At 40.2% G+C, this 22396-nt stretch overlaps 3 protein-coding genes across 7 annotated transcripts; 1 reads left to right on the forward strand and 2 right to left on the reverse strand.

Annotated features, from left to right (window-relative positions):
- Positions 1-447: 447 nt before the first annotated feature.
- thumpd1 (THUMP domain containing 1) lies at positions 448-3177 on the reverse strand. Its single transcript, XM_031752117.2, has 5 exons — positions 2690-3177; positions 2022-2199; positions 1840-1925; positions 1540-1702; positions 448-1451 (listed from the first exon to the last, which is right to left on the reverse strand). Exons 1-5 carry the CDS (start codon positions 2894-2896, stop codon positions 1123-1125), a joined length of 963 nt encoding a protein of 320 aa, XP_031607977.1. The 5' UTR covers positions 2897-3177; the 3' UTR covers positions 448-1122.
- Positions 3178-3946: 769 nt separating this feature from the next.
- Positions 3947-10146, reverse strand: eri2 (ERI1 exoribonuclease family member 2). Its single transcript, XM_031752118.2, has 9 exons — positions 9917-10146; positions 9589-9650; positions 9410-9490; positions 9185-9312; positions 8948-9104; positions 8623-8723; positions 8259-8340; positions 8096-8184; positions 3947-7316 (listed from the first exon to the last, which is right to left on the reverse strand). The coding sequence occupies exons 1-9, from the start codon at positions 9937-9939 to the stop codon at positions 5847-5849; spliced, it is 2193 nt and encodes a 730-aa protein (XP_031607978.1). The 5' UTR covers positions 9940-10146; the 3' UTR covers positions 3947-5846.
- LOC116329990 (RNA exonuclease 5) lies at positions 9308-19391 on the forward strand. 5 transcript variants are annotated; one of them, XM_039613996.1, is made up of 19 exons: positions 9308-9392; positions 11309-11581; positions 11711-11837; positions 11938-12049; positions 12248-12355; positions 12928-13016; positions 13337-13452; positions 13619-13757; positions 14033-14127; positions 14202-14304; positions 14384-14454; positions 15790-15898; positions 16113-16229; positions 16311-16451; positions 16551-16643; positions 16758-17118; positions 17207-17364; positions 18825-18934; positions 19021-19391. In XM_039613996.1, the coding sequence occupies exons 2-19, from the start codon at positions 11331-11333 to the stop codon at positions 19073-19075; spliced, it is 2355 nt and encodes a 784-aa protein (XP_039469930.1). In that variant the 5' UTR covers positions 9308-9392; positions 11309-11330; the 3' UTR covers positions 19076-19391. The 5 variants fall into 5 exon arrangements, with proteins under 5 accessions (XP_039469930.1, XP_039469932.1, XP_031607996.1 ...); XM_039613998.1 differs by having other exon boundaries at positions 9321-9354; XM_031752136.2 differs by lacking the exon at positions 9308-9392 and adding an exon at positions 10628-10760.
- The last annotated feature ends 3005 nt before the right edge of the window (positions 19392-22396 follow it).

The following is a 22396-nucleotide window of genomic DNA, read 5'->3' on the forward strand; positions in this document are numbered from 1 at the left end:
CTTAATGCATGAATAACAAGTACTCACAGGCAGGACCGCACCTTAGGACTGGAGATTAATTGTTCTCAACTACATGATATCAATCAAGCACTAGAATGGCTGAAATATTTCTTCCTCTTCTGGCATCCCTCCAGCTGCTGCCCAGGTCGTCAGCAGCTGGAGGGATGACAGAAGAAAAAACTGCACTCAAATAAATGATTGATATTTCTCTGCATCACAGGTTATACCCTTCCTGTATTCTGTAATAAGATGTTACTTTCTTTATATGAAGTGTTTTATATTTTAAACGGTAATTACAGCCTGGAGTATTCAAGTAGTATCATGTAGTCTTTAAGACTAAAACAACCAGAAGACTGTTTCTCCTAAAATAATTTTTAAAAGAAAACAACAGTATAGCTACGAATATCCACTTAGAGGGTAGCACAATTATCACATAACAGTCAGTACTCTGGAAAATGATGTTTTATCTCCATCTTGTGGAGTACAAAAGAACTGCCAAAGAAGTATCTACACTTTCTAAGCGTAACACACCATACAGAGTTTATACGTATGCCATTTCTGACCTCCTCACTCTCCTCCACTTCGGTCCGTTTATTGTGCCAATGAGCAGAACAGAGAGCATCATGAACTAAGTAAAGAATACATGAGGAACCAGTTAAACACACAGGCAGCAGGGACAAGTATAGGAAACGAGTTACACAACAGTAATAGGTACTAGGAGTGATACCTGTTAACTTGAGGAAAAGTCCTTTTTTTAAGCGAGAACCCCAGAAGTAATAAAAACACACTGAAATTAAAAGTCAAATTCACCATTTAAACGAACGAACAAACAAAAAAAAACAACAACAACAACAACAAAAAAAAACTGTCAGAAGCTACAAATAGTTTGTACAATCCATTAAAAAATTCTCTCATTTGAAATGTACAACTCAATAAAGCTGATATTGGATGCCAGATATCCCCATGAATATTAAAACCCCCCAAATATTAAATTATTTTAGAATCCTTTGTGATGCTTACGGAGCTCATGACGTTGACAAATCAGTCCATTTAAAACAAAATCACGACACTACAAAGCAAATAAAACTGTATATCCTCAACTGTTTACGTCAGTGTGAGCTTTTACTCCCCCCCACCTTCACCCTCATCACCCTCCCCCTTCTCTGAAACACTTGTGCCCTTGTCTTCTTCGCCCTTCGTCTCTCCTCTGTCCGTCTCTCCCGCATCGGGTTTCTCCGTCTGATCGCTCGTGTCTGCGTCTGCTTTTGCTGTGGTCACGTCAGGCTTAGATATGTCGTCTTTCACCACTTCCTGAACATTGTACTTTCTGTACAACGTATAGTCTTTTACCACACTGAGGCAGCACACTGTTTTGATGACCTCGACAATGATTGTCAGTTCAGGGTTTGTCAAATCCACTTTGTTCTTAGGGTTCATCTTCCCCACAAGGCCTGTAAGACAGTCAGATTCGAAAGGAGTCAGTTTCCTTTAGCACGGGCACCGGCAGCCATGAAAAACAGGGAAAATGAACGAGCTTACTTGCGATAGATTTGATGATTTCGTCTCGCTTGTTGTGGTTGCTGTTGCGGGCCTTGAATGCAATCTGGTAGGTAGCACAGCTTGGAGTTTTGAACCAAGGCTCCAGGAAAGTGGCCAGATATTTCACCATATCTTCCTGAAAAGCTTTGCAGGTTCCAGTTACCTGTAAGAAAAAGAAAAAACCCAAGGGTTTTACTGGTGTTGTCATAATGCATCAGATGATTCAACAACCCCTCGACTTACTATCCTGCATCAGTTTAAACGCATATGCACATCGAGACTCACAACTAAGCTACTTACTGGCAACATTCGAAGGATGACACGTGACTTTTTCTTCTTTGTAGTATGGAGGTCTGACAGGATGTGATGAACCAGTTTATCAGACTCTACGGCAAAACAAAACAAAAAACACAAAAATCAGGAAAAAAAGCCCAAACAAAACACTGAAAGACAGACTCGCATCAACTACAAAAAAGCTTTACCGATATTCTGAGTTCTGATGAAGATCACGTTGTTTGCTCCGCTGTCGAGCGCCTGGAAGCGCCTCTCCTGTTTAGTTTCCGATGCCCGCAACTGGGCCACTTCTTTCTTCAGGGCAACATCAACATCTTCTTCTTCAGCTTCCTCTTCTTCACTGCTGCTCCCCGTATTTTCCTGAAGCTGTGAGCAAGAATCAAGTCAACTTTTTTGTCACATATACACACTGCAAAACACAGAGGTTACGCTGGGCAATGCCATTCTTACTTTGTATGTTCCCTTCACACAGGTTAAATCAATAAACTACACTAAGAGAATAATAAGCATAGAAAATTACTTAATGGTATATGTAGAGCATTAAAAACACACAAAAAAGTACAAGTGACACGAAAAAGCAACACGTGTGCTTCTCATTTTACGCATGTGGAACACAAAAGCATTTCCAGTAACATAAAACATGAGAAAAGAAGCAATCACCCCACATATGGAAACACTGAAACCAGCCATTTGTGCTTCACATATTCATTATAGTTCGTACGAGATTGTTGCTTTTCACTTATTCCATTAACAAAGCAAGCTAAATCCTAGTTTAACTCAAGCCATCCAGTATATTAGCCCCAAACACTGCTCGTCTGAGGCTTTTGATCCAATAATGAAAACAATGTAAACTTACCTTCTCGAGACCATAGAGCTTGTCTGCGTATTCACCGAGCAGATTCAAGGCCTCCGCCGTGCACTTTCTCTCGTTCATGTTGCATGTGATGAGGATCCCCTGCATGCCCACCTCCAGCTCCCGGGAGCCCTTCCACCGCTTGCTGTGGTGACCGGCCATAAAGCGCTTCTTGCTCCGTTTCCTGGATTCGTTTTGCACGGCTGACATGTTCCCAGAGCGCTTTCAGATACAGAACTAAAACCGGGAGTTCGGAGGCTCACTAGCTTATCGGCTACCTGTTTTTGTGTTTGTTTTGATTGTACCTCCTCGCCTGTATTAGCCGTAAGCTCAACACGAACTGTCGGAGATTTTAAAGCTGCAGCAACAATATAAAACGGAGTAAAGTTAACGGACTGGTGCAGCCTTTCCCCCCCTCACGTGCGTTCAAACCGTTCCAAGAAAGGAGGGCTCCGTGCACATTTGTTGGTCGTCCTGTACGGCGTGTCAGGAGGGACAAAAGTCTCTGGCAGCGTGTCAAATTACGATACTGTTAGGGCACCGTATCAGATTTCCAAAAAATGACCACATTCTTAAAATAATACAAAATAACTGTAAAAAAAAAAACAACAAAAAAAAAACTTTATTTACAATGCTGTCACAGTAAACATTTGTTCTTCACAATCTTTTTCTGTTAAAAATGGTTAAAATTGCTATTGTACATTATATTGTTTGACAAGAACCCCCATATATTTAAAAATGTATTTGGTAAATAATAGTAATCATTATAAGGTTGTTATATATTTGTTTTTTGGGGGGTCAAACTCGAAATCATTCCAAAACAATGCTAAAGTACATCCTGAATGAGTAAGTGTTAAAGAGTTTCCACCCATGTAGTTTATATCAGGAATCAGTGTTTACAAATAACTCAATTTAATGGGTAATATTCACAGATAATGTTACACAAGAGTTACCGATTTCCTTTATCCAACACTAGAACCATTGATGGTAACCATGCATGTAGCTTATGGGTGACAAAAATGAACCTGAACACTATCTGAAAGTCACTAGAAGGCAATGCCTTCCAAAAAGACATCCAGCCCTATTGAAGTCTATGGAAAAATGACCATGACATGACCTTTCGAGTTTATGGGCTCAGTCACTCATTTTGGAACACACTGAATAAAAAAATCAAGTCTGTTTTTTAAATTTTGGTCATACTATGTTTAAAAATGTGGGATTATCTTGAAACCACATTACTATTACCTAATGAGCTGTCAATCAGAAGTCATTAGCCAATGAGTGTGTGGTTTGACAGTCAGACCCGCCTTTCCTTGTCATATCTGACCTTTTGTTATGGTGGAAACACTCAACTGGAGGCTTAAACTTCAAACTGGGACCTTCTGTAACCAGTAGGTTATGTCAGAGTGGAAATAGTTGAGCAAATAATTATTTCAACCCCAGGTGAATTTGTAAGTTTGCTAACTTACAAAGAAATGAACAGTCTCACATTTTTAATCATATTTTCATATAAATGGAGAGAAACAGAATTTTAACAAAACTAATTACATAGCAGTTATACACTGACTTGCTTGTCATTGAGTGAATTATTTGAGATGCTAAAACTCGGCCCGAGTTCTGGCTCCCACAGATTCAAATGTGACCTGACCGATTTTTAGGACCAATGCTTCTACCAATATTTAGTGATTCAAAAAGCCAATATTCTGATACATTGGCTGATTTTTATTTCATAAATGCAAAACAAGTAGAATTCCCTAACATTTGTTATATGTAGTTACTTTTTCCACACTCTACTTATACCAGCTGATTTTGTGATATTCTAAACACCAACAGAGAAGTTGCCCTCTGGTGGTCAGACTATGCAATGTCAACACTCATGAGTGAAAGGTATTTCTCCTGTCTCCCCTTGGCTTTTTAAATGTACATTTATCAGTCATTATAAATGCTGATAGTGACAGATAAACAAATAGCTAATATCAACCCACTAATAAATCGGTCAGGCTGTAGGCAACTCATATTTATAGAGAAGAGTAAAAACAGAATTCTATATTCAACTCTGTTCTGTCCATTTGTTTAACTGGCGTTATCACTCACAGAGCGAGTTTCTGATGAAGGTGTTATGTGATTAGTCCTCAAGAGTAAAAAGAAAAACAAAAAACAATTTCACATTTTCTTTTACCATATAATGATGTGTTTATATTATTATTACATATTAATACTCTGTTAAAGATCATGGTTCCTCTCTACCTGCAGACAAATATCATCATCTTTATTATTATAAAATAATGTAATGGATCCTTGATTCAAATTTAAAAGTATATTTAATATAAACAGCACATAATAATAAATTATTTTCTCTTCTGAGTGGCTCCAGTTATTGATCAGTGCAGTAATGAATGAATCCAGTGTTTCCCAAACATGTGGACCAGGGCCCCCTGGTGTGTCTCAAAGGTTCCCCAGGTGGACCACAGTGATAACAGAAATTCAGTTTGAAATCATTAACACATATGTAAAGTTACAAATTTATATAAATACATATATTTATATAAAGAGTTAATTAAAACTGGTAATCAGAGGTGGTTACTTTGTGATATTACTCATTACTCTGAGATAAGCTTACTGCTCTTGTATTGAGGTTTGTGCCCCAGGGACAGGTGGGTCATACATTGGCCATAAGACTTTGCATATGACTGTGTAGCATTAGCGATTTATAGTCTGTGTTGTTTGCGTCTTTGAATAAAATTTTCAAGGAAGTGCATCACCTTCTCTTGTGTTTTGATTAGAGTGAAGCTGCTGGGCTGCAGCACTCTTGACTTTGGGAATGGGTGAATAAAGCACTCAAGTCTTTAAACTACTTAATTTGCAGTGACTTGAAAGAGATAAAGAAACCCTTTTTTCCAATTACCAAATCAGTCATTTCAGTGTTTATGATGCCAGTTAAAAGCTGTAATTTGACAAGTGTTTAATTAATGAAAGGAGAGCTCTGAAATAAGAACCAGTGGAATAAATACGGCGTCCCTTCAGAGGGGATTTAAATATCAAGAGGACACTGATCAAGAAATCAATCAGTAATTGATTAACTATCTTTGAGCACTGAGTATACTTCACTATGAAAATGCTATAATGCCAATAATACTAATGTATTATTAGTATTAGCATTTCAGTAGCTTTTCCTTAGCAGTGGCGTGTGGGCTGGACGATGGGACACAGTGGAGTTGAGCTGACAGAGTGAAACAGAGGATCCGACAGCAGGAGCGGCCGCTGATGTGCTCTTCATCACGGCCGACTCCCACTTAAAAAACTCGCACCCTTTCTCCATCCGTCCTCCGCTGCCTGATCGGCGGACTGGGCAGCAATAAAACCCTCGACCGTGGTTTGGACCGCCGTTTGACACGACCTGTCGCTTTGCACGACGGCCGCACATGCACAGTGGAGAAGTGATCTTCTGAGCTCCTCTCACAGAAATGATGGAACGGTTGGCACGAGAGGAGAGAGCGTTGGTTGACAAAGAGGAGAAGACACTGCCGTGGAAGGAAGGACATGAGGGAGCTGTAGCTTGTTTGGCCGGCTCGGTGTAGATGGTAAAGGAGGACCTCAGAGTGTCTTTGTGTTTTGGGATTTGTGCGATAGCGGGTTTGGGCCGGGCAATGGACATATTGGGGGTGGAGGTTTTTTCTGGCACAAAAGGATTAGGTCTAATTGAACAGTTCTTAGTGGGAACATAAGATGTTTTGTGAAGTTGGAGAGAGGTTCTAAGTCCTGTGTTGCACTGATCTGATTTACCAATGTTAACAGTTTTAGGCACAGCAAAATAAATATGTGAGGTCACTGAATGCATCGTTTCTGTTGTTGTTCTGTTGTTCGTTTCTGTTGAGATACAACCATGAGATTTTTGACCTTTACTGGTAGAATCTGTGGCAATCTTTTGCATTTTAGAGCTCTTTCCAGTTGATTCTCTCATATCATCATTCAAAGTGAGCTGACTTCCTACTGAATGTGATGTATGCTGCTCTACCCAATCATAACAGCCACTATCAAACTCAGATATGTACTCTGCATCACATTCATCATTTGCTTCATTAACATCATCCTCCAACACCACGTCGTCATATGAGCCACGCCTCTCCTCAGTTTCCACTAAAAGCTCCGCACCCTCCTCTTTCTGCGTGGATCCTAGCATTGCTTCTGTTTTTGAGGCCCAGTTTGGTGGAGACAGATTTGAAAAGCAGCTCACGGTAGTGGAACACAGAATAAGACTGTTATTGTTATTCTGGGGAGAAACACAGTTTGTAACAACTGAGGTGGAAAGCCTAGGGGCAGCCTCTACTGTGACTGATCTCCTGCCGTGCTTCAACAGCGGCGCCGTCGTGCCATTCAGAAGAGTCTTTGGTGAGATCAGGCTTCGACAGATTTGAGCAGATTCGTGAATGGAGCTTGGGTTTTTCTTTGCGGCAAAGTTTTGAGCAGTCTCCTCGGGACATGGTCGTTTTGGACAAGCTTTGAGAGGAATTTTAAATGACGAGTGTTTGCTACGGATGACTGTATTTTCCTTTTTATTCTCGTTAGGTTTTTCTTTCTTGACTGAAGGACAGGCAGTGTTTCCAAACACCGGTTTGGCCATCACTGGGGTCTACAGGACATAGAGCAGATTTTAAATCAGTAACTGAATGGAACAACCCATCAACTATCAAATTAACTCTGGCAGCACTTCTTCCGAGTTACATAAACTATTTTGCCAAAACCATTCCCTCAGCCAACCAAATAATTGAACTCATGTTTTACAGTTATTTCCATGGCTGCAGGTGTATAAAAACTGAGCACCTAGACATGCAGACTGCATCTACTAATATTTGTGAAAGCATGGCCTGCACAGAGTCCTGAGCTAAACCCATTAGAACACCTTTAGTTAACCAAGTTAGTGTAGAAACTCCGAGCCAGGCCTTCTCATCCAACATCAGTGGACCTTACAAATGTGATTCCAGACAATGGTCAAAAATTCCCATAAACTCTCCTAAACCCTGTGGAAAATTTTCCCAGAAGAGCTGAAGCTGTTATAGCTACAAAGGGTGAACTGACATAAACCCTATGGATTAAAAATGGGACGTCACTAAAGTTCATGTGTGTGTGAAGGCAGATGAGCAAACACCTTTGGCAATATAGTGTACTTAGTTCTAATGTTGTCTTCTCTCCAAGCACAAAATACAAACTTAAAGATATAATTTTATTACTAAATAAAATCTAAATCAGAACAATATTTTAAAAAAATGTCTACAATCAAAATGTTTTTGCACAGAGCAAATTTCCTTCATATCATTATCTTCACGGAGATTTTAAATTTGGAAGATGATGAGGGATGCTAGGATTTCCAGAGTTGGGGTTCGTTAAGGGCGACATCGGCCGGCCACTCACCCTCTCCAGGCTCCTAGTAATCTTCATTATGCACCCATCCCTCATCATTCTTGCTGCCAGCTGAGCCGTGTTTCGGGCATCATCTAAACCTGAGAGAGAAAACAAAGAAGGGTTAGGTTGATGATCGTGTGTAATACAGAATTATCTACACTTGGTCACATACCAGAATGTTCTCTGCCCGAAAACTGTATTCCAAGATCCTGAAGAGCTCCATTCAGGCCTTTGGGTTTCCTGTTGTAAAAAAGCTGGAAAAACAAAAAGAAGTTAGAGAAACAACCACATGAGCAGAGAGGTAATTAGAGTAAATTACACAGTCTGTGACATCTTACATCTTAATAAAAATATTTACTCCTTTTATTCAGTTTACCTAATTTCACATTACTGTAATTACCATAAGTTATGTTTGTTTTGGACTCACTTAAATCTGTATGCTAGTCTTTGTGCTTTTACCTTAAAATTGACACCCCTTTAAACATTTTAGCTTAAATAAAACATACAATAAACAAAGACGCCTTAAAAACTCTTACCCGGTATGTGCTTCTCAGGTCTATCCAGCTGTTGAGAACATCAGGTTTATGAAGCTGTTTGCGTTTACACTCGTACTGCAGACAAACCCCAAGATCCCAGTCTGACACCGAGCGGAGACCGAAGAACACAAATTTCAGTGCACTTTTGCTCATTTTATACCATTTAATACCTTAAATAGTCTTAAGAACTGCAGTAAATGAGCAGATTTAATGGCTCTCTATAGCTAGTTTAAAAATACAATTGACACCCCAGTGGTTCACCAATGCCAATTCATAGCAATGCTGAGCTTACAGAGGTGTAGACCAATATACTCAGAACTTTTACCTGACCATGTGAGGAAAGTACACAGCTTTTGAGATGGTCCCAAACATCTCTGGTCTTTGTTGGCAAAGGCCACTCCCATTTCGAGCTGAAGGTTTTGGAGCCAACGGCTGAACCGCGAGAGACAGATCTGAAGCGGGATCCCTGCTTCAACCTGCATCTGTGCGAGAGAGAAATAAAAGTTGGTTGTAATGTAACACAGAGCATGCTGGCATTTTTAAATGTGTATGCTGCAGACACCTGTGTAATCCCAGTCAGCTCAGTACAGAAGTCAGACAGGATGGGGTGCTCCTGGGGTTGGACATAAGTGTGAAATTCAGACTCCACCTCCCCCGTGGACGTGTTCAGCAGAACAGCAGGAAACTCGACTGCAGGGAGGAAGAAAGAAAAGATGGACCGGTGTTAACACAGTAAGGACATCAAGAGGATGAATTGTAAACTGTGAATGGTAAATCTGCTCCTTACTAATTTCTTGGCTGCGGTTGTTTTTCTCTCTCCAGCAAGTGGATTCAAAGTCGATCACAATCAGATAAGAAAATACTTGATCTGAAAGAACCAGACAGTTTTCACAGCCATGATCCAGTGTAAAAAAAAAAAAAAAAATCAACTGTCAAACAAATCCGATTTGAACATGGCATACTCACTTGATACCACAGATTTCTTCGACACAGAGGACTTGCTCCGCTGTCTCAACAATCCTAATTCCCTGCGAAGGAAGGAAGATAAAATAGTGTGTATATCGTAACAACACCTGACCTAACCTTGTATTTAAAGTCTGTTACAGTCAACTACAATTCTACTTTTAACTGAATACGCTGTCCTTGTAGATGTACTTGTAGCATTTATCTAAAACAATATTGAAAAACGTAGCTTGTAATCGACATAAACTTATTCGTTGCTTTTAAAACAGGTTCCTTTGTTCAGTTTGTTTAGGTTAGCAGATTAGCCAGCAAACAGGCTAATTTTACTCACTTCGCCAATTTCTTTGTGGTCATAGCTGTTATTTAATTTTGCCACGGTGATGTTTCTGCGACCGTCTTTCTAGGAGAAACTGTGAACTATAGCAGGAGCTTGACTTTAGCCATTAATTGAAAACTCGGGGAATTCGCGCTGTTTCTTTCAAAACAGCATCTGTAGTTCCGAGCTCGATTATTTAAGCCTGCAAGTCGGCAGGCATCACTGTAGAGTCAAAATTAGTCGAGCTTTTGTTGCCGTCTCACGATTTCCTATCAAAATAAAAGACCTCTTAACACTCAAAGCAGCTAGGTTGTTATATAGTTAACAAAAAACTGAACAAAAACTAAGACTAGATGTGTGAAAAATACTCCGCTTTTGTAAAAACTTAAACAAAAATAAAAACGACTTAAAAACGTCAAATTAAGCGGTTTTGTGTACTCGAAAACTATTTAAAATAAAAAGAATAAAAACTTTAGATGAAATATCCCATTTTAGTATCTGTTTGGTAAAAACTTTATTACAACATGCCTGATGAGGCATTGATGTCGTGTTTACTGAGCTTCTGGTTGTCTGCAAGACTGTGAGCCAGCTGCTTTTAAAAAGTGCTGCGTTTTTATTGTAGTAACTGTGCTGATTTTCCTGAAGAAAATGCTAATCTATAAACAACAATTCTGCTACATGCACATAGCCGTAGCTACTCGTGTTTTATTTTTAAAGTTACAGACCGGAAGTAGTACTAGTACCTGTTTTTATTTGCTCTTACAAGACAAAACTAGTAACACATGCTTTAGCCATGTGTTACTAACTGCAGACATTGGTAGAAACATAATTTTGGACCAAACAGGACCTATGGCATGTGGTATTTACACAATTTTACCCTCATTATACATCTTACGCGTATACCGGACTTCAAAATTAATTTAAACTAAAATTTCAGCTAGGTTGGGATTTCCTGTGTAACTGTGACTCTGATATAAATAGACTAACTAACCAGAGAGAGAAGAATAAGAAAGTCGTCCGCTGAACCAGCATTTAGGAGCGCTTTAATTTGTGAAACTGAGCTTCTGTTGATAACAAATTGCCCTTCGCTGTGTTTTCAGTTCCCCAGCTCTAGTTAATGTGCTGTAAACTTAGCATAGTCTTTCTGAGCTGCCTGTCTAAAATACAGTTCAACGAACAATTACCAGCTCCAAAATTAAGTAAGCATGAAAATGAAAAAGCTCACTGACAGCGTGTGATTCTTAGCTGTTTTTAATGCCCACAGCTATATTAGTAACTCTAAAGTTTGAGCTCCAGCTCTACAGAACAAGGCTGCATTACTCTGCACTCATTTGAACCATTTAAAAAGGAGCAGCAGTAAATCTTGGCTCTAACCAAACTGAAATATGTTTTTGGTTTGCCTTCCAGTGTAAATATAATAGGCTGGAACATGGAGTCTTCCACAGTTGCAAAGTGCAAAACAAAGAAAAGGAAAAACAGCACCCACACAGCTCAGGAGGAGGCTAAGAGATTCAAAACTGAGCAGCGAGATGATGAGGTGCTGCAGTGTGGACCTGCCTCTTGCTTGCCAAGGGTTTCGGTGTTGCCTGACCGCCTTCAGCAACCGATCGCCCTGGATGAACTGACAGAGTTGCTGCAGTATGCTGCTCTCGGGAAAACAGGTGGCATCAAAAAGCCCAGGTAACAGCTGCAGTAGTAATGTGTTATCTACCCCATCAGCTGGTGTCAAAGAGTCCTCAGTAACTCATACTGTGCTGTTATACTCACATAAAGATAATAATTTAAAATATGTTTTTTCCTGTCTGCTAGTTGGTGCCATCTCCGCCATCACAGAAAAGTTAAAGGTGTAAATGTTGTGATTGTGGAGGACCTGACGCAGAATCACTTTTACAAACACTACCTCTGTCTGCAGCACCTCAGGACCAGCTACACCTCTGTAAGAGGGAAATTAAACACAGCAAATCAAATTATTTATAAGTGAAGTCATATTCATAGCACTTTAACAAAAAAAATTAAATAAATCTGACTTTTTTTAGAGGGTCACCTTCACGCCATCATCTGTAGATGTAGTATCTGGAATCTTTTCCAGTCAAGTTCCCAAACAGGACGGTTTGTCTGTCTCCAAAGCAGATGAGGAACTGCAGGAAGGTGAGACTCATGTGATGGATGATGGATTAATTTAGTAGTTCTGCTCCTATTATCTTGTTTTCTTATTAATATTCACCACATTATTATACTGTAACATTTAGTGAAGAATATTCGATCTCTTTGGTGTTTTTCAGTTTTCATGTAATGTTTTTGCTCTTCTCTGTACCTGTGTTCACTTATTTCTGTACACTGGTGCAGCGATGAAGAACCACCCAATCATCACTGTGTTCGGGACCGAGAGGAGAGGACTAACAGCATATGTTCTCACAGAGAAGGAGATGATCAAGAATAACTACCCTGTGAAAGGTAAGAATTTTTCTTTTGTAACATTATGTCAACTAAGAGTTACTTTTTGGTAATAACCCCTAAAAATTTAAAAAAAAATCATTAAATAAGAGATGAGAGGAATCTTTTTTCTGTCCATGCATTTTTTTTATGTTGTCATGACCATCCAACAAAAATTGAAAAAAAAACCTCCCCAGAGGTTCATACTGGGATCAATCACAGTTGTTTCTGTTTTCCATCCTTTTTTTAATTGCCACTTGGCTTCTTCTTGTTTCTATCTAACACTTTTCTACTCTGACTGACAACCCAAGGTGCTTTTTACTACAAGCCGTAGCAACCCATCCATACAGAGCTTTATTCTGTGCTTCTGAGCACTGATCTCTGATGGATCAGGGCCCATTTGAGGTTTAGTGTGTTAAAACAGTAATCTGATGTTTTTTTAAACTATATCTTGTGACAAAATTACCAAACATTAGATGGAAAAAAAAAAGGAAAGCTGACCGTCGGACATTTCAACATGAGTGCTGAGTGGCGAGAGTTACTTTGGGCTCAGTGTTTCCTCCTCACCTCTTGGTTTATTTGTTCTCAAACAGGAATGCCCGGCTTTGAGGAATTTGTGTGTACAGACTGCGCTGACTGTGTGACTGACAGCAGCCCCCTCTTTGGAATCGACTGTGAAATGGTGAGAGGCTAAAATATTTTGTCACTTCCCATTTTCCACGATGGAATCAGGTGGCATCACAGAGGTGCAGCTGACAGCTAACAACCTGTACGGCGCTATATTGTGTGTCTGATTTTTTACTTACCCAAGACTTGAAAACTAGATCTCAGATTGAAAAAACAAACAAAAAAAACTGTAGCACTATGTCCATTTCTTTGCCCGATGTTTCGCAGCAGGACAGTGTGCCTCTGTAAATAGAAGCTTCCACTTACATGCCTGTGTTAGCATCTCATTGACTGAGTTTTTACATCACTCACCGTTATGTTTATTTTATGTTTCAGTGTGTAACAGAAGATGGAAAAGAGCTAACTCGTGTTTCTATGGTGGACGGTGATGGGAAGTGTTTAATGGATGAGCTGGTGAAACCTCCGAACCACATTCTCAACTACTGTACCAAGTACACACGCTTTTTTATCGTCTCAAGTTTTAATAAATTGTTAAGAGTCACATTATGTTTGTACAGGAATCAGGTGTCAGTCAGTGTCATATGTTACATCTTATAGAAATATATTCATTGTTCTGTCTGACATTCTTTCTCCAACACTGCTCGTATCTCCTGATAGATTCTCTGGTATCACACCTGCGATGTTGCAACCAATAACAACCACCCTGCAGGATGTTCAAGAAATGCTTATTAGGATTTTGCCACATGACGCAGTTCTGGTGGGCCATTCTCTCGAACATGACCTCATAGCTTTGAAAGTGAGTGATTTCTTTCAAACAGCTCGCCCTTCTGATGAAGTCATGGCTCAGGAAAAAAAAGAAATTAATAAAACAAAAAACTGTGTGCAGGATATTGGCAGCTGGTTATTTTATCAGAAATGTTAGAACATGATCATCTTGACTCGGCTGAAGTTGTACTTTATTCCAGCAGTAATCATGTCCTGTAATTTCAGAGAAAATATCTTAAAAGACATACCTCAGTTTTTTCATTAACATGAACTGTAAACCATGTTGCGTCTGTGCCCGCCCTGCAGCTCATCCACAAGCATGTAATTGACACGTCACTGCTGTACAAGAGGGAGTGTGGGGGGAGGTTTAAGCTCAAGGTTCTGACTGGGATCATACTGAAGTGAGTTCTCGTGTTATCTCTAAATATTTCTGTCCCACTGTGATCGATAATCTAATTTTCCACTTGTATCTCAGGAGGAAAATACAAACAGAAGATATGTTGGGTCATCATCCAACTGAAGATGCTCTGGCAGCCCTGGAGCTGGCCCAGTACTTTATCAAAACAGGACCTCGCCAGGTAGGAAATCATATTCGGAAAAGTACACACACACTCACAACCACAGGAATAATCTAACATTTCCTTTGCTTACTGTCAGGTTTTAGAGATTCACTGGAAGGCGCTGTGGAGAGAAACAGAAACAAGAGAGGAGCCCCCAGAGACTCACAGGTACAACAATCCCTATATTGTTAGCGTGCAGGTCAGTCTATAACTTGTGTTTGGGTAACCTTAACCTCCTAGGACCTGGCGTCCACATATGTGGACATCACATTTTGGGTTATTTAGACCAAAATACTCAATTTTGCTCTACAAGCACTTGATATCCACTTACGAGAACATTATACTGCTACTGTTCTATCAGAATTTTAAATGAATATCCTCATATTTGGCTCTTATTTTTCTTAAAAACAAAAATAAGGTAAAAAAAAAAAATCTGGTAATTCTTTGTTTTTACATTCATCGGGCTCCAATGTGACCAAATATCAAAGAGAAATTAAAAATGCATGCCGTGGAAGAGTTCGGGTCTTAGGAGGTTAAAAAGAAAAAAAAAACATGGGTCTGACTAAAAACGTAAAACACAGTGATCCACTAAGCCATGCTGGGATTACTCATCCAGTCTTTCTTCCTTCTCGTCATGTGTAAACCCCACACACAGCAGAGGGCGCAGGTTTTCTTATAGCCAGGCATTAACAAATTATTAAGTAACCTGATGTAACCTGTAGGTGGAGCAGGTCAGAAAATTAACCTTACTGCACTCAGATGCTGCCGTTATATATAATTTAAGGTCAAATAACTTAAATGACCCTGCTTGTCATTTACTGAGAGAGAAAAGGAGAAAACCCTGAATGAATAAACTCAATCTGCTGCGTTCAGCTTCAAGGTGATCGCTGGAGCAGGTGAGACAGAGAAGTGGATGAAATGGAATTGTAGAATAACAAATGTCACTTTAGTGTTGCAGGTCAGGTTGAGTAGTTAATGTCCACATATTTTGCAGGTCTGCTGGTGTGGATTGTCTCACATAATAGGTCTACTAAAAAAGAAAAAAACCCTGATCTGTGCACCTCTGCTCTGTACTCATTTCATGTTCGTGTTCATTCTGAGCTGAGTGAACTGTGTCTTTGTCCGGGTTTTTTTAACCTTCAGCTTAAGGCAGTGCATTGCACACCTGAAAATTAAGCACTTGAAGAAATGTAGGTTTTAAAACAGGATGTAAACCTCCAGCATGTAGGAACTGACTCATATGACCCACTGTGTTATCTTCATAGGCATTTAACACAATGTGAAGCTATTTGTAATCGGCCTCCTGATCTCTGTAATCTGTTTTTGTCTTGTTTTGACTCTCTTTCCATCCAGTGGCCTCAGCTACCAGCTAAGACTGAACAACTTTATGGAAGTCTGAAATGAGAAAACAAATTTAAGCATTAAAGTCGTCTCAGAATACTGTGGATGGATTGAGTTGTTCACCTGCTGCTGACAGGTCCTCTGTCTTTCCTTCTTGTGCAGGTTTTCTGACGTGCTACAGGCACTTGGACGTTCAGTAGCCTTTTTAGGAAAAGATTCTGACATCGCACTCAAGGAGTCCAGTCACAAGCAGTGCAACTCAGACAAAGAGGTAAGAAGTAAGGCGATGTCTCCTGTGTCTGTAATGAAACACTCGACCGAACCCTCCAAAGCTTTTTAGATGTTACCGACTCCTTCTCCAGTACATACGAAAGTATTGGTTCATTTTTTTTCTTTCATATTTACCCTCACTTTCCTCTCGTAAACTCTTCCTGCTTTGCTTCTGCCCAATTACATCTAACTCATTATGCACCGCCCCCCTCCAGGTGCTTAAATCTTTCCGAAATCTGAAAACGTGGCCGTCCTTCTCCGTCCTTCAGTTTTCCACCTTGTCAAACCATCTGAAGAGTTACTTCCCTCATCAGGAGCGGCACCATCAGATGGTGAGGCTTTTAGCCAGCGCTTTGTATCGTTTTGAACACGTTCGCTTGCGTGTATAATTTACTCTGTCTATTTATTTCCAGCAGACTTGCTCAAGACTTCAGGACATGTGTGTAGTGTTAGCTGGGCCGTTCCCCACAGGCTTCTCTGACGGAGACGCGAAGCAGCTGTTTAGCTTCTGCGGAACAGTTCGAAAAGTCAAGATGTTGAACACAGTGGTCAGGGTGTGCATCGCTTTCATTGTTTTACCAATTCACTATAAAACCAGAGCTGCAAAATTCTTCACTGTTGCTTGAATGTGCTGTGTGTGTTTGATCTCCCAGGTTCACGCAGAGATTGAGTTTGAGTTGCTGGAGGGAGCGATGCTGGCGGTAAAAACTCTGAATGGCCTTAATGTGCTCGGGCAGACTATAAAGGTAGCTCTCTTCCTTTTTCTTTTTTTTTCCATTTGCTTCTGTTATTTATTCCCTTTGTGCTGCAGTTAGGCCCACATTTATGCAGATTATCTCCAACTACTTGTTATTTTCTAGGTACAGAGGCCGGTGTGTGAGTCAATGCTAGATCTGGATGTGACTCTTGAAGCACTGATGGGTGACCCTCTGAATGCCAGTCACCTCTACGCTGTTAAAATGAACCACAGTATGACTGAGTGCATCAGCACTTCCACAAAAGTTAATGGGCATGTGTCAGATGCTGAACGCTTAGATGTCACTCCTGTGAAAACAGTCAACGGGCTGCCTCCAGCTAAAGTAAACAAATGGTTGCATCTCAATACCTCTAAATCTGAACTGTCTGAAGAGTCAGTCAAAGAGACATTTGGCCACTTTGGCACAGTGAAGAGAGTCATCGTATCTGCCAAGCCTAAAGAATCCACAGGACATGCCCGCATAGGTAAGGTGAAAACTACATTTATCACGCGCTGCACGTGCTGTGTGGGACCTTTGCGTACACTTCAGAGTCTAACGTGTCCGTCTGTCAGTGTTTGTGAATTCAGAGGACAGACGTGCAGCCCTCAACTCTTCTGAGGATCTGTGGAAGAAGAAGTACCTCATCTGTCCATCGCTGACGCCGGTCCATTTGCCTTCATGGGTTGGAGCGGAGAATAAGAAGACAACCCACAGTCACAGCAGCGCTCAGGTAAAGAGTAGATTGTTGTGATTCCAGTAGGTTATCGTTCTTTTTTAACCGTTTATCACCCGTGTATGACACAGGCTGCCTGGACTTGTTTTATAACTTTGGCTATAAAAATGACAAAATACTTCCCATCTTTTTTGAACCATTTGAATTTTCTTTCTAGCCAAAAATGCTTGAGAGGGGAAGCCAATCAAAAAGCAGGCTGACCTGAAAGTAAGGGGAGTTAAAACGACCTGTTTTCTGAAAGCGCATGAACTCAGGGCCTGCTAACAGGGCAGAACTGTGAGTCATGCAAAGCTACTCCAGTCAAGTCCAAGCATAAAAATATTGATCTGGAAATGTGCACAAAAAGGTCTCATTTGAAATGTTTGGGCTTTTTTTTCCAAGGCTCTGGATTCAATACTGTTGTTTCCTTAGAACAAGTATTTCAACCATCCTGGGTCATAACACAGTTCTGCTGTGTCATCCTAAAAACATCCAAAACAAAAAGGGAAAAAGGAAAGGCTACACCAAGAAGAAACATCACACACAGATGACTTCACTAATTAAGAATATTACCAACAATATAAGCTTGTAAAGTCTTACAGAAGAATTTGAATCTCTGTTAGTTACTTTTATTCTTTCCTATCTGCACACTTTCTGAACGTGTGGTCAGGTTTTATTGAGTTGAAATGTGACTAGTAATTAATTTTTCCCTCCTGTGCAAAATCAGACTGATCCCAGAATTCACACAGCGTGTCAGTGCCACAAAAAAGAAAAAAGAAAACAAGGCATGAAATCTAAATACCTCTGTAGACCGCAGGGATAAAACTGCAGCCTTGAGCTCACAGTATATCAGGGTTACTTTGAGCAGAGGCCAAGTGACAGCCCCACTGGAGTTTGTTAAATTGGATTTAAGAGTACGAGAAATAGAAAGCTGGATAGTGCTGGGACCATGATTATCTTTAGATGCTTAGCTGGCACCATCTTACAAATACAGATCCCCATGGTGAGCGTGATAAGCTGCTGTGTTTAATGAATGGAGTCATAGTATGATGGATGTCATCATGTGGTTTCAGGATATCTCTGTGTGATTGGTTGATATAGATAATGCTGCATTTTTTTCTTTCATAAGAATCCAATCTCAGTATAGGTTCATTTCCTATAATAGTTATGCTGCAATATGTTTGTGCAGATGGCTGCACCTCACTACACCTGGCTCTGCTGGAGGTTTCTTCCTGTTAAAAGGGAGTTTTTCCTTCCCCCTGTCGTCAAAGAGCTTGCTGATAGGGGAATCATATGATTGTTGGGGTTTTCTTGCAATAAAAAGCACTTTGAGGCAACTCTTGTTGTGATTTGGAGCTATAAAAATAAAATTGAATTCAATTAGGAGAGCTAAAAGCATCTTTGGTAATTAGATTTTTCAGAATATTATTGATGTACAGAACATGTATAATGATGACTCTTATGTTTCATATGCGTAGGAACAGCAAATGGATGTCGTGATGAGGAAGCTAGACCGCTGCTTGCAGAAGCTCTTCACATCTCTCCCGGCTGGCACTTTGTCTGTTGTTGTGCTGCTCGGACACGCCAGGTGAGAAACCCTGCAGCGTCTCTGCCTCATTCTGCCCTCCAGTCATACATTGCTGAACCATTTCCTCCCTGTTTTTCCTCCCCTAGCACAAATGGTCACCTTCCTGGGTTGTGTCTAATGGAAGTCAAGCAAGATTGTTGAGGAGATGAAGCGTAAAACTGTCGCCAGGCTGTCGGCTCCAGGATGTCTGAACCTGTGTCACCTGGATCATATGAAATCTGTTCAGCAAAGTGAAACTTGAAGGCTTTGGGTTTTACTGAGACTCGCTCTACCTCAGGAATTGGTTTTTTAGTTTTGTGTAATGGGGCACGTTTTTTTTATGGCCTTGAAATAATCAAAGCTGCAAACTAAGATTTGCCTTTACTGTGTGGATCTAAATTGAAGAACTCCATACCCTAAGGGTATAATAAAAATATGATGGTTGTCACTCTATGAATAAACAATATTTATACATTAACCTGACTTGATGTTGTGGTGCAATGATAGAAACTGAAGAAAACAAAGAATTAGATTCAACACATGCTGAAGAATCACTTGGGAGGCTCATTTATGAGGGGAAATCATGCAGAGGGATTATGCTGTATGTAAAAGGAAGATGGGATGATTTCCATGAATGTAACGCAGTGAATTAAATACAAAACACATGAATGTTACTAATATTATTATTAGTTTTAAGTATCTCGGGGTCTTGTTCACGAGTGATGGGAGAAGGAAGCGGGAGATCGACAGACGGATCTGTTGTGGTGAAGAGAGAGCTGAGTGTAAAAGCGAAGCTCTCAATTTACCGGTTGATCTACGCCCCTACAGAAATTGGCCTCTCCCTTAGAGATAGGGTGAGAGGTTCGGCCATTCGGGAGGGGCTCAGAGTAGAGCCGCTGCTCCTTCACATCGAAAGAAGCCAGTTGAGGTGGTTCGGGCATCTGACAAGGATGCGTCCTGGGCACCTCCTGGGTGAGGTTTTCCGGGCATGTCCCACCGGGAGGAGGCCCCGGGCAAGACCCTGGACACGCTGGAGAGATTATATCTCTCGGCTGGCCTGAGAACACCTTGGTGTTCCCCCGGATAAGCTGGAGGAGGTGGCTGGGGAGAGGGAAGTCTGGGCTTCTCTGCTTGGGCTGCTGCCCCCGCAACCCGGCCCCGGATAAGCGGAAGAAAATGGATGGATGGATGAATATTATTGTGCTTGTAATATAGGGCACTTTGGATGTTGTACTTAAAAGGGATTACATTTACAGACTAAAATTACACATTAAAGCAGTTCTTCTGCAACAGAGTGTAAACATTTATAAGCCAAACCTGCATATAAATATAAAGGTCATTGCATATAAAATCAATCAATCAGTGCCTCTTATCTGATTCCCTCAGAGATAGCTGATGTTTTTATGATACAGAAACTTTAGCATATTTAATTAAACCATGCATGTCTGAATTGCAGGCCCTACAGTACAAAGTTATGCTGCAAAATGTCTTTGGAATATATCCACACAGGTTGAAAAAGGTTGAGCATCAGCGTATGACTGATCGAGGCCCTCCTCTGAACCTCTATCAGGATGTAAAATTGTTTAATCAGTGTTGTATGTTCAAAATAATAGATCCCAGAAATAATATAGAACATGTGAGCGCCAATGTAGTTTCTTCATTTCACATTTGCAGAGTTAAAGAAATGACTCTGTTAGAAGAAAAGGAATCACAGCTAGAAAAATGACCCTGGTATCAATATAGGTATGAAAATGCCACTTATCACAAATTTATCCATCCATCCACTTTCTTCTGCTTAAGCATTTCAGGGTCTCTCCTGAGGAGAGAGGTCAGGTACACCATGGACAGGTCACCAGTCTGCTGTATGGTGACACGGCCCTTGAAAATTTGCACAAAATGAATTTTTTGTATTCTCCAGTGAATTATCAGAAAAAGATAAAACAGTCAGGGTACCAGTGCTTGTTCGTGCTCCATGCAGAGGTGCCGCTTCCCAACAAAACAGTGGTGAGTGGATTAGATAATAACTATAAATATATTAATATAATAGGCTGCATAGTAGTTAGCACTGTTGCCTCACAGCAAGAGGATCATTGGTTTGAATCAACCATTTGGCCAGAGCCTCTCTGTGTGTAGTTTGTATGTTCTGAATGGTTGTCTGCCTCTGTGTTGGCAACAGACTGTCGAGCTGCCCAAGGTGTACTCCACCTATCATCTTAAGGTAGCTCCACCGCTCTGAATTGCATAAATAGAACAGAATGCATGGATATTAAATATGATGCCATGTAAATGCAGCCAGTAGAGAAGAGGAACTTCCACCAGCATCACATTATTTCTTTTGTACACTTTGATGTTCAGCATTAGTTAATTTAGCCAGCAGGGCAGTAATCCCTTTCATCAGGGTCAGAGGGACAGGACGGGCTCCCTGCGACTTTCTTCCAAACGCCTCAGACACAATCAACTCCATGTCACAGACATTACATTGCTGCCGTTTTATTACCGAGTCTAATATATTCCATGATGCTGATGTCCAACACCTCAGATATATAACTGATTTAACTGTGCTCTCAGAGCTCAAATGTGTTTATGTACACTTAAAAGTGGCACCTGCACTTAAAAACCCAAAAGACAAATATTCAATACAGTGCCATGTACTTAAGGAATGAAGGCACAATTTTGTAAGGCTTTAACAAATGTGCTGGAAAAAAAAAAAAAAAAAAAAAAAAAACACAGAAGAAACAAAAAAACCCCTCAACTGATTGTGAAGGCCTCGTGGGATTTGAATGATTTCACATTTAAAAGATCTGCAAGAATCAACACGACTTCCAATTTTCCATTTTGGCTCCAGAATTTCCCCTCTTCCCCCTCTGGGAGCAGTTTCAAGCCTTCCACCACCTCAGCATCCTCCTATAGGCTGCAGGGTATATACACAGAAATTGAGTGCAATATTTAAAAACGTGGGAGGACCTTGAAGGCGAGTCACCAAATTAAATTCCTCTGCTATAATAAATAATTTCAGGCATGTTTTCCCCCCATTCTGCTACATCAAAACTAATCAGAAGTAGTCAATTTAATCATAAGGAATGTAAACAAAGCTTGGGGTTTTAACAGGACACATAACAGAGCCTCTAAAGTAGATGAATATTTGAGTCTATTTAACAAGTGTTTAAGAAAAGGAGACAAAAACAATTAGTAAGAAACATTCTTTAATTTTTTTCCCCCTTTTCCAAGGAAATATTCAAGGATTTTTAAACTTTATCTCATACAAAAATGTATACGTCATCTTAACGCTTACACCTTTTGCATTAGAACATACTCAGACTGCTGAAGGTTGACACAGTTACAAAACATTCAACACAAAAAGGTAAAGAAATCATTTCTGTACAAAAAGAAAGAGAAAAAAGAAAAAATACAAGCACCTCTCATGAAAGGTCAAAATGCCACCAATAATAAATATCACATTATCATTGATAAGCTTCTATGATA

Source organism: Oreochromis aureus, linkage group 6 (genome assembly GCF_013358895.1).
Source record: "Oreochromis aureus strain Israel breed Guangdong linkage group 6, ZZ_aureus, whole genome shotgun sequence".
NCBI classification, from domain to species: Eukaryota; Metazoa; Chordata; class Actinopteri; order Cichliformes; family Cichlidae; genus Oreochromis; species Oreochromis aureus.

Coding starts and splice junctions, on each gene's coding strand:
- thumpd1 (XM_031752117.2), bottom strand. CDS start 2,896: ATGTCAGCCGTGCAAAACGAATCCAGGAAACGGAGCAAGAAGCGCTTT. Junction 2,200..2,689: donor AGCTCTATGGTCTCGAGAAG/GTAAGTTTACAT, acceptor TCTTGCTCACAG/CTTCAGGAAAATACGGGGAG. Junction 1,452..1,539: donor AATCATCAAATCTATCGCAA/GTAAGCTCGTTC, acceptor ACTGTCTTACAG/GCCTTGTGGGGAAGATGAAC.
- eri2 (XM_031752118.2), bottom strand. CDS start 9,939: ATGACCACAAAGAAATTGGCGAA. Junction 9,651..9,916: donor ACCACAAAGAAATTGGCGAA/GTGAGTAAAATT, acceptor CTTCCTTCGCAG/GGAATTAGGATTGTTGAGAC. Junction 8,724..8,947: donor TACTTTCCTCACATGGTCAG/GTAAAAGTTCTG, acceptor GCTCGGTGTCAG/ACTGGGATCTTGGGGTTTGT.
- LOC116329990 (XM_031752136.2), top strand. Junction 13,017..13,336: donor TTGGAATCGACTGTGAAATG/GTGAGAGGCTAA, acceptor TTTATGTTTCAG/TGTGTAACAGAAGATGGAAA. Junction 16,452..16,550: donor TGTTGAACACAGTGGTCAGG/GTGTGCATCGCT, acceptor TTGATCTCCCAG/GTTCACGCAGAGATTGAGTT.